Genomic DNA, 11,042 nt, shown 5'->3' with positions numbered 1-11,042 from the left:
GTGGTGGCCGAGAAGGGCGTTGGAAGGCCTCTAGTCTCCTGGTGGTAGGAAGGGAAGAAGACGGGCTGCTGTGGGGGAAAGGGTTGAAGGTGGTGCTGTTGAAGATACACCTGTTGGTGGTGGTAAAGGGTCGCGCTGTGTTCTTCAACAGCAAAGGAATGAGGAGATTCCTTGATGGGGGCCGCCTCGTGCAAAGGCAGAGGCGGGGCCCAGCCGAGCGGTTGGGAAGTGGTAGAGGGCAGAGGGCCTGCTGTGGTGAGCTTCTCCTTGACCTGAATGAATGAACCAGAGAACAAAAGACTGGGTGGGTGGGAAGGAACAAGGGGGAAAGAAGGGGAGGTTCACGGAGAGCGGCCGAAGAAAAAAGCAAGGCAAACGTACCCAAGCTGCTGCTGCTAGAGAGGAGGGCGCTGAAGGTGAGTTGGTGGTGGTGGGGAAGGAAGCTTGACCAAGGGCAGCCCAAGCAGCGACAACGTCAAACGGGGGTGGAATTTGCGCCGTGGCTTGCGGTGACACTCGAGCAAACGGGGGGTTCCAAGTGTGGGGGCAATCAAGCCCAAAACAAAGCTGCCGAAGCAGTCAAGTGTGGGGAGCTTTGGATGGAAAGGCGAGCTCCTCGACGAGCCACGCAGTTGTACCAAGAGAACAAAAGCCTGGTAGCTCGGGAGCCGGACAGGGAGAGCTCCAAGGGGCCTGGTTTCATTTGAAGTGGCCGAAGAAAACTGAGTCTGCTCGAAGAATATCCACCAAACAACAAAGAATACATAACATTTCCATGTGTGGTCCCTCTCATCTGCTTCTCTCTTCTGATTCTGCTCTGCCTTTGTCTTCCACGCAAAAATCAGCGGTTTGTATGTTGGTGTCTGGGTGTCTCGGTGGCCAGGCCAGAACACGGCGCACGGCGATGGAGGCGTATCTTGGCGTCGGGCACGGCACCCCACCCCAACGACTTCAATGGTGTGTGTGGCGTTCATATGTCAGCTGAGCTCTTGCTGCAAGTCTATCGCATCGAGGTAAATTCCATTTGGTAATTCAGGGAACCCCACCCATCGCCGGTAACCCGTCCTCTCCCACGCCTCCTCACTTGCCATACCACTCTAAATCACACAAGCCCCAAAATTACGATTGGGGACCCAAGGGACTGGCGCGGCGCTTGCGCGCGAACGTATGCAGTCTGTTGAGCCAGAGCCCACAAACCCGTGGTGGTGTTTGTCATGGTTCAGGATAGTATGTCACGCGATGCGGACCTACAGACGTCACACGCAGCGCGTTAGGCGGGGAAGGCGCTGCCCGTCATGAAGCTTCAGGATGCTTGTCTGTCGTCGTACAGGTTGGCCAGACCAGCTTGCAACATGAAGGGGACATATTTTACTTTCTCACTTTGTATGTCAATTGTTTGAAATAGCTGTTTTATACTTTCTGCCGTTTTTGCTGACGTGGAGCCCCGACGTGCCACAACTGTTGTTCTGACCATGGTTGTTGTCATGCATTTTTTTTTTTTTTGTTTTCCTTTCCTTGGTGCGTCATGATGCGATGGCGGCGTCATGTCCGTTGGCGCGCGGTGCATCGACAGCCGGCGCATTCTGTTGATCGAGCGTGCGGGGCCAGCGGTGGATCGATCTTCTTTTCTTCACCACCAATGCTGACGCCTTTTCCCCTGTCCCTGCCCGTGTTTGGAGCGTAGCTTGGACCCTTTGCACACGCCACGACTGAACCAGCATCATGAGCGAGTTTGCGAACCGCGAGTTTGGCGACACCCTCTGCCTCTTTGATGTCGATGGCACCATGACTGTTGCCCGCGCCGTACGTTGAAACACTTGCACCACGATTCAACTTTTTTGAAGTGCCCCTGCCTAGCCTGGGGCTCCCTTGGCTCACCCGATCTTGCCACGCCCTTTTTGACAGGAAATCACCGAGGAGATGCAAGAGTTTATGGCTCGCGTCCGCGCCAAGGTCGCCATTGGTCTGGTGGGCGGCTCCGATCTCGTCAAGATTGAGGAGCAAATGAAGAACACGGGTTTGTACTGGCCCTGCCCGTTGATTGCCCGCACACACCTCCTCGCACCAGCCTCGCCTCCACCAGAGCCTGGCCTAATTCTTTTTTTTTTTTTTCGTGTGTGTGTGTGTGTGTGTGTGTGTGTGTGTGTGTGTGTGGATGTGACTGCCTGGCATCAGCTCGCACGGCCTACGATTTTACGTTTGCGGAGAATGGCCTCACCGCCTACAAGGGTGCACAGGAGCTCGAGACCCAGGTCCTGCCATCCTTGTCCCCTTGCCCCGTCTCTCGACTACCAAACTATCAACTTCACAGCCCTTGCCGCACAGTGGACTCAATATTCATCCTTCTCTTGTGTAGAGCTTCCTGGGCTTTCTTGGCGAGCAGAAGATGCAGAAACTTGTCAACTTTTGCCTCAAGCACATCGCTTCGCTAGAAATTCCCCAAAAGCGGTCCGTATCCTCGGGCAAACCCTCCATTAGCCTCAACCATGCAATGCAACTCTACTTGCTGCTGGACAACAAACTCCTTTGGGTTTGTGAGAAAAAGCATGTCCTCTCACTCACTCTTTTCGTTGGAGGTGCCTTGCAGTGGCACTTTTGTCGAGTTTCGCAACGGCATGATCAACGTGTCGCCCATTGGCCGCAACTGCTCGCGTGCCGAGCGCAATGCCTTTGAGGCGTACGACAAGGTAACACTTGTATACCGTCCACACGACTGACCCAGTCCAGTCTGGCATGGAAGACCTATGCATCGCTTTTACCCTGCCTCACGTCGACCATGTTTGCCTTGTGGACGACAGGAGCATGGCATTCGCAAGGAGTTTGTGGGTCTCTTGGAAAAGGAATTTGCCGGCTGGGGTCTCAAGTTCTCGATTGGTGGCCAGGTCAGCTGCCATGCCCGCGGCGGCAGGCGCTTTGCATGCAAGACTTTGCCGCCTCATGTTTGCGGCCGGCTACATAGATTAGCTTTGACGTCTTCCCCGAGGGCTGGGACAAGACGTACTGCCTTCGCCACGTCAAGAACCACGCCAACTTCAAGCGCATCCTCTTTTTTGGCGACAAGACCTTTGAGGTGAGCGTACCTGGTTCATGGTGCCAAAGGGACTTGTTGCCGGCCTTGACAGCTCACGACTGGCCGACGTGACAGGGTGGCAACGACTACGAGATTTACAACAGCGAGGAGACGGAGGGCCATGCCGTGACGAGCTGGGAGGATACCCGTGAGCAGCTGAGCAAGCTTTTTGACGTTCCCATCAAGGCCTAAGCTGCCTTCCAAAGGAGAGCCCTCTTTACCTAAAAAAAAAAAACAACCAGCGCGTGGTAATCCAGCACCCGTTGGCCTTTGCCCGCCCCTTTTCCTTTGGGATCATACTTCTTGCCTTTTGTACCTCCCTCTTGGGTGCCCGAGTGGCATCATTGCGAGATGCCCGAGTGTGACTTCGTCTTATTTATCTGAGCGTGCTCCACTCCTCGTCGCTGTATCAGCACGAGGTGGCTAAGCCAGGATGAATAAAAACGGCGGGCCAAAATGAGCCAAAAGGGTTACACCTATCGCGGTGACCGCTGGTTCCTAAGAGAGTAGAGTCGGTCCGTCCTCCCCGATGTTTCCCACAATCGATGACCAACTGACAAGTGACAGTCTTGAGCGTTTGGTTTTGTTTGTGATTACCAACTGTCAACAAACATAATTGCGCCATCTGGACCTCCTCTGGGTCTCCTAGTCTCCTAGTCTCCTTTCTCTTTCTCTCTTTCTCTTTCTCTTTTGTCTGAGTTCCGCCCACCTGGACTTTCTCTCTCTCTCTCTCACTCTCTCTCTCTCTCTCTCTCTCTCTCTCCTTCTCCTCTGCGCGCGCGAGATCTTAAAGCACTTGATCCCTTGACGCGCGCGACGTGTTGGGACGGGACAACAGGAACCAGAGGGGACGGTCGGGCCGAGTCTTGTGGATCGACTGTCAGCGAGCGATACATGTCTTGAAGCCTGGATGCGACCGACGGTGCACGGTACGTTTGCAAAGGGACTGGCTGCCGGATCGGTCCGGCTGCCGCCCCTTCCCAAGGGTCCAACGCAGCCGGGCTGCCGCTTGTGATCGGCTCGGCTTCGGCAGAGCTTCAGCACCCCTGGACCACTCGACGGAATCGTAGCCATGTGCCGCTCTTTCCATCCAACTAAACCCAATTTCCAAACCTGGACTCCTGCTATGCACCACGTACCTCAATCACGACGTCATCTTGCTGTGTACTCTCCTCATATCGCCTTTCCGCCTTGGCCCATTGAAACCGGGCCCTCCTCATGGCTTCCGGTTTAGGGTGAATAGGCCTACCATCAGGCCCCGACACATTGGGCTGCTGTATCGCCAACAAGACGCGAGCTTAGATACTAAACTGACCGCCATGAGTGACGAAGATCTGAGCGATGTCGGTGGCAACAACGCCATGGAGGTAGCCCGTGAGCTGCGGGCTAAGCAACTCGAGTGGTATGATCAGTATCAGTCTGGCCAACCCGTCACATACGAAAACCACCAACACAAGACACTTGATCTGCAATATGACCCCAGCGTCTTTGAACGCGACCGCGTGCCCGTCAAGGTTTGTTCCAGCCCACATGGCCGTATCATCAAATGCCAGTACACCCTTGTGTGGATCCATGCGCGCCGCATCATCTCAACCTCTGATGCGCCTCGTGGGACCCAGCTTGCCTTTGAGAAACGCTACATTTTCCTCAACGCTGCAGCCACGGACGAACTGGAAACACGTACGTCGCCCCTGCCGGCCACACGGAGTGACCGCTCTGCCCCAGCCGCGATGTAATACTCTGCCCCGACCGCTGTAGTGGAGAGCATGGCCAAGGATGGCTTTGATGTCAACGTCACCAATGATGAGGGCGTAACGGCTCTACACATGGTGCGTGTGGCCTGATTATCAAACCCGTCTGGCCCATCTTAACCTTCCCTCGACTCAGCCAACCATCGCTCAACCCGTGGGCGACCCACGTGGTCTGCACCCGCCCCCATACATACCATAGGCCTGTATCGAGGGTTCCCTCAAGGCTGCCAGCTTGCTTGTGCGCCTCGGTGCCAACGTCAACTGCCGCGTAAGCGCTGAGCTACCTGCCTGCTATTACACGTGCACGGCCACCCCAGCTAACAGGCAACGCACGGGCCTAATAGGATCTCGACTGGTGGACGCCCTTGCACACGGCGGCGGCGTGTGGGCATTGGCGCTTGGTCAACTTTCTGCTCAGCAACGGTGCCGAATTGACGGCTGTTAATTCGGAAGGCGATATGCCCGTGGACCTGGCCGAAGATGATGAAAAGTGCTTGCGCATTCTTGAAGACGCCATGCAAGAGCACGGTGCGTTCGTTGACCGCGTGTCTCATCCTGCAGCCGCTGAAACCCTGCGACCTGCCTGCGAGGCTTGTGGCCGCCTGCCATTGCTCCGCCCCTTGATCGCACCCCGCTCTGACGTGATGTGCGTGCTTCCTCGACAGATTTGGATGAGGACAAGGTTGAGGAGATTAAGAACAAATACGAGACCGAATTTCAGGCTCTGGTGGATCAGATGATTGCAGACAACGAAGATTTGAACCAGCTGGACACCCATGGGCAGAGTCTGCTCCACATTGCAGCTGGAAACGGCTGGTTTGAGGCCCTCAAAGCACTAGTGCAGTGCGGTGCCAATGTAAATATCCAAGACCCTGAAGGCAACACCCCCCTTCACTTGGCTATCGTCTTCCACAACTTCAAGTGTGCCGAGCACCTGGGCATGAACGGCGCGCGCCTTGATGTCTTCAACAAGGCCATGCAGACGCCGGCAGTGCTGACTGAGGACCCACAGATGCTGCGTCTACTCAAGCAGGTGGAGAAAAAGGAAAAGTCCAACTCGCTTGCCGTCGAAGACGAAGACCGACCTCGTGCCAGCACCATGAACAAAAAGAAGTCACTGGTCAAGGGCGGCTTGGCTAAGATGGACAAGGCCAGCGAAGGCAAACAGGCCGAAGTGGGTGACTGCTGCTTGCTAGGCTGCATGAGCAAGGGGAAATGAGGGAGGGAAAAGGGCTTGAGATGCATGGCACTGACGCTGCGTCCATGGACGCGCAAGAGCGGGTTTGATGGGTCCACACACCTCGTGAACATCGCCTGGCTAATTTGTGCATGCGCCCATAGATTTTGTATGCTGAGCTGAGCTTCACGCGTCGCGATCGCCGTGTCTCCGAGTACGAGGATCGGGATCAGATCATGGCCTCGCGCAAACCCGGCGGCTCTGATGAAGACAAGGCTCTATATACCGTGGTCGATATCAAAGCCACTGAGCGACGAGCGTCGAACAAGGCGGAGGATAAGCCAGCCGCCGCCAACAGCGGTGCTGACTCCGACTCCAATTCCAAGCGCAACAGCGTGGCCTCAGACAAGGGATCCAATTCCAAGCGTGACAGCGTGGCTTCGGACAAGGAATCCAATTCGAAGCGCAACAGCGTGGCCTCAGACAAGGGATCCAATTCCAAGCGTGACAGCGTGGCTTCGGACAAGGTATCAGCGATTCCAATTTTGGTCCGCCAATGGAGCATCGGTTTCTCAAATCATGGGACATCCAGGCCACGTCTAACGTTTGTATTCGCGCGTGCTTGATAGCCCGCGGCCGTCGCAGAGGAGAGCCCAGCAACCGCAGCCGATCAGGATCAGCCAAAAGCTGTGCCCGCCACGGTTCGTGTGTCTGAGTTCTTTGGCAAGGAATGTGTGCCTCGTCTCCTTCTCATCTACACGGTTTGCTGCTGCTGCTCTTCGTTCCAATGGCCTCGCAGTCAGCAGCTGAAACTGCCAAGGCAGCTGAGGCAAAGGCAACATCACCGCAACCTGCCTCCCAGGGCTGCTGTATCATTTCCTAGCCTGCTTTGGTAGAATGCCGCTAGTGAAACAAATTGGAGGCCGAACAGTTGAGGCTTTGGCATTGACCACCCTCTCCAGGTCTCTTGTTTCGTGCGTGCATTTCATTTATGCCTTCTCTCTGTGTACGCGCTCCTGTCGAGGCCAATTCTTGGTCGGACTGTATGTTTGTTCTGGTTCCCTTTTTTTTTTTTTTTTTTTTTCTTCTTCTTCTTCTTCTTCTTCTTCTTCTTCTTTTGATTTGCACTTTGCGGCTTGCGATTTGCCTTCTTCCTTTTTCTCGCCCTGCTTTGTTCCCGCCTGGTTACCTCCTCCTGGTGCTGGATCGCTCGTCGCCAGATTGCCCAACACGACACAGCACAGACTCTTGAATGAATAAAAGAGATTTTAAAAACTTTGGTTGCCTCGACTTTTCACGCTCTTCTGATCGTGCAAAGCACATTTGGCTGCTGGCCCAAGTCTAAACCCACCCTCATGTGCAACAGAGCCCTCACCCCCAGAAAGCCCTTCTCTTGTTCTCATCGACGGATACACACAGCTTATCCCCTGAAAAAGTCTCATTTCCGTTACAAGTCTGTTAGAATTACTTGTGTTCTTTTGGTGTTTCATTTCTCTCTCTCTCTCTCTCTCTCTCTCTCTCTCTCTCTCTCTCTCTCTCTCTCTCTCTCTCTCTCTCTCAAACTCTCTCTCTCTCTCTCAAACTCTCTCTCTCTCTCTCAAACTCTCTCTCTCAAACTCTCTCTCTCAAACTCTCAAACTCTCAAACTCTCTCTCTCTCTCTCTTTCGTACTCGCCAACACGCTTATAAGAGGCGAAACGCAGGTGCATGTTTTGACAGTCGGAAGCACGCAGCCCGACCTTGAGAGGATAGTCGAGCTGTGTGGACGGAAGCGATCCAACCCAGAGGCGAGGGCCTGGTTTTGGCGTGTCGCGGCATGATGGAACACGATCGTTCCATGCAGGTGAGGGCCCAGCTCTGCTTTCTGCGTGCCCATTTGACCCTGCGTCGCTGCTTGATCCTCACGCCCTCTGGCCCTTGGCCTCTACCGTCCGCCATCAACTGGTGCTTTCTGTCGTGCATGGTGGCTTTGGCGTCTTGCCTTTGTTTCAAGGATACGATTGCTGTGCCCGTCAAGTACCCAGACGACACGGTCGAGCCAGATATACGCAGAAATAGTATTGAAGAGGATTACAACATCAACTGGAATCATAGCCTGGGCTCGGGTGGAGGCGGAAAGGTTGTCCTTTGCACTGATCGAACTACTCACCAGGTCAGCTGGCCTGCCTCTGCGTAACTCGTCCTGCCACCACGACTCTCAACATATCTCTGAGCTGCGCCATCAATGGCGTTGCCTTTCCGCCAATGCTCATTGGACCTCGGCGCTCTTCAGGTGTATGCGCTCAAGTACATGCCCGTGACCTACGGAAGCCGACATGAAATTCGCATGACACATTATTGCACGGTCCATTGCCCCGACGCCGTCACTCGACTTGTACGCGTCTATGAGAACACGGTCATTGGCCTCAAAGGCCTGGCACGTCGCTCGCGCCGAGTATGTTGACCCCCAGCCGCTTTTTTTTTTTTTTTTTTCTCGTCAACGTTGTCTTCGCTGCCACCTCATTCTTCGCCCGTGTTCCTCGGGCTGCAGGACCGCTACCACCTCCTGGTCATTGAGTACATGAATGCAGGCAACCTCTTCCATCATGTCAGCTCCCTGGGCTTTCGCTACAGCGAACAAGTAGCCAGGTGCGAGCGAATCGCCATCCTTGCCAGTCTGGCATTGCGGTGATGATTGTGGCGATTGGTGGCGATTGGTCCTGTCCTCACGTCCGACCTGGTTCATTGCTGGCCCTGCGGGTGTAGCGAGCTCTTTGGCCGAGCGGCACGCGCACTGTCCAAGCTTCACGGGCTGAGGGTTGCGCACCGCGACGTCAAGCCCGACAACATTCTCGTCTCTGTTGATGAGGACACACAGGAAGTCACGGTCAAACTCAGCGACCTGGCTTTTTCCCACTTTGACCTCGACTATAATCTGCAGTGTGAATGTGGAACCCCAGAATACCAGGTTTGAGCTCACAACCCGCCCACGGCAACCAAAACTCCCTCGTACATCTTTGAGCGTGATTCCGGCACGCCACGCAAAACTCATTGAAGGTGCCCGTTTTATCGAACCCACCCTGGCAGGCACCAGAAACACAGATTGAGTACCGCAACGTGTGTCGGCGTGGTGGATTCTACACTCGCAGCTGTGACGTAAGTGATGACCGTACCCCTGCTCAGCCCATCCGCCCTCAAGAGGGTAGAATATCAAGCGGTACTTTGTTTTGGTTCTTATTTTTCTTCTTCTTCTTCTCTTTTTCCTTTCCTTTGCTTCACTTTTGTCTCACGCCATTTGCTCACCCCGCATCCTGCACTGGCTGGCTGCCTCATATAGATTTGGAGCTTAGGTCAGGGTTGGCAACCGACAAACATGCTTGTGCTGACCAGGACCACGCAAATGCCAGACTGATTATATATCTCCGTTCTGTTCGTTGCTCGGCATTGGTTTGGGTCCGCAGGCGTGATGCTGTTTGTACTTTTGTCTGGCTGCTATCCCTTCATTGGACAGGACACCAAGGCCAAACTGGACCAGGTTGGGTTGTAGGCGACTCGTCTGCATCGTCGCTGAAACCAAGCTTCAGCAGCTCCTCTCTCATGCTTGCGTGGCTGTCTCCTGCTCCTCTGATGGGTGGCTCAATGGCTCGGCATGCAACCAACAGGACTACACCTTCCCCAAGGCCACCTGGGGCTCAGTCTCGCTGATGGGACAAGCCTTTGTGTCCACGCTGCTTTGCGCGCCGCCGCGACTGCGGCCCACCATTGAACGCATTCTGGGTCACCCGTTTGTGACCAACCCACAGGCCTTGCCTACCACTTATCTCTCCACGGTAGAACGTCTGCCACAGCTGCCTCAGTACCCCGGATTAAACGTCGATGGGCGTTCGGCTGATGATCAGGTTCTGGTGTCCCAGCGAGTGCCCGATGACCCCTTGGCTCCCGGAAACCCCCGGCCACTGTTGGCCGCCGGTGTCACCACCTCCACCACCAAAGTGGGCTACCAACGCACGTGCAGTGAGCCCCCACCTAAGCTACGCATGTGGCCTGAGGTTGAACTCGATCGGCCCCCGGTGCGTCGGTGCTTTTCGTTATGACCGCGATGGTGCTGCCTCAAGTTTGGATGTACTTTCACCGTCTCTGTTCTGGTCTGGCCTGCAGGGGATTGTGCGATGTTTGGGAGTCGAATGCCTCAGTGTCCTTGATTGACATATGAGTATGTGCTGACCTCATCGCGTACTGAGGCACTGGCTGTCTCAAAGGGACATGTGCGATGATGAATCGAAGAGTAAAGTTTCTAAAGAAAGACACAACAAGATGTCTTTTGTTTTTGTTTGGTGTTGTTTCCAGGGAGCAGATAACACGGCAAGCTGAGCTTGCGAGGTAGAGTTGTTTGTTCGCACGTTATTAGCCAATTGAGCTGATCAGAGACCCATTTCGTTTCAGGGTGATAATTCGACCGGAGAAGGACATGGCGTGGTTCTTGGCTCAAAAGGCGGAGAGTTATGACAATCTGATGTTGGAAACAAGTCAATCATGAAACTAAATTCAAGATAGAGCCACAAGGCTTCCCAAGTGAGCGCACGCAGGACGAAAAGACCGGCGAATCGTCCTCGACCTTGAGATAAACCCACGAGACATTCAGTGAGTGAGTAAATCCCAGGCCTACACCAATTTGCTCACTCGCGCACTGACAGAGAGAAATACGCACATCAGCCTGGAAACCAGCCATGATACAAAAAGAAGCGCAAGGCGCGAACCATCCCGGCTCGGAGCCGACTACAAAGTCGACCAGCTACTAACATGAAGAAAACACAGAAAATAATTCTCTGGTCTTGGAGCGACCCGAAAGCGTAACCGTTGACCAACCCGGGTGCGGAAACGCTCATAAGAAACAGACATGTAGAAGAAAAACACAAGAGAATGCCCAAAACTAAAACAAAATCAAGTAGAGAAGAGAAGAGAGCGGAAGGAATGTAGGGAGAGAATCAAACAAGCTGCCTGAGGTGCGACAATCAGCAGAAGACTTCCCGAGTTCAGAAATTCAAACAGTTGAAAAGAGCCAAAG

The 11,042-nt window shown here is 54.3% G+C and overlaps 2 protein-coding genes across 2 annotated transcripts; both read left to right on the top strand.

Annotated features, from left to right (window-relative positions):
* Positions 1–1,673: 1,673 nt before the first annotated feature.
* On the top strand, positions 1,674–3,624 carry MONBRDRAFT_20131 (uncharacterized protein). The gene is made up of 8 exons (XM_001743988.1): positions 1,674–1,803; positions 1,906–2,017; positions 2,176–2,252; positions 2,357–2,448; positions 2,588–2,687; positions 2,799–2,882; positions 2,960–3,070; positions 3,146–3,624. The coding sequence occupies exons 1-8, from the start codon at positions 1,723–1,725 to the stop codon at positions 3,260–3,262; spliced, it is 774 nt and encodes a 257-aa protein (XP_001744040.1). The 5' UTR covers positions 1,674–1,722; the 3' UTR covers positions 3,263–3,624.
* A 1,553-nt stretch (positions 3,625–5,177) lies between these two features.
* MONBRDRAFT_2724 (uncharacterized protein) lies at positions 5,178–5,875 on the top strand (the record flags this gene model as incomplete). The annotated part of the gene is made up of 2 exons (XM_001743987.1): positions 5,178–5,366; positions 5,588–5,875. Coding segments are annotated over 2 exons (477 nt in total), but the record flags the coding sequence as incomplete, so codon positions are not given.
* Between the last annotated feature and the right edge of the window lie 5,167 nt (positions 5,876–11,042).

This window comes from Monosiga brevicollis, genomic scaffold (genome assembly GCF_000002865.3).
Source record: "Monosiga brevicollis MX1 MONBRscaffold_4 genomic scaffold, whole genome shotgun sequence".
Taxonomy (NCBI): domain Eukaryota; class Choanoflagellata; order Craspedida; family Salpingoecidae; genus Monosiga; species Monosiga brevicollis.
This window is presented reverse-complemented; position numbering and strand designations above follow the sequence as displayed.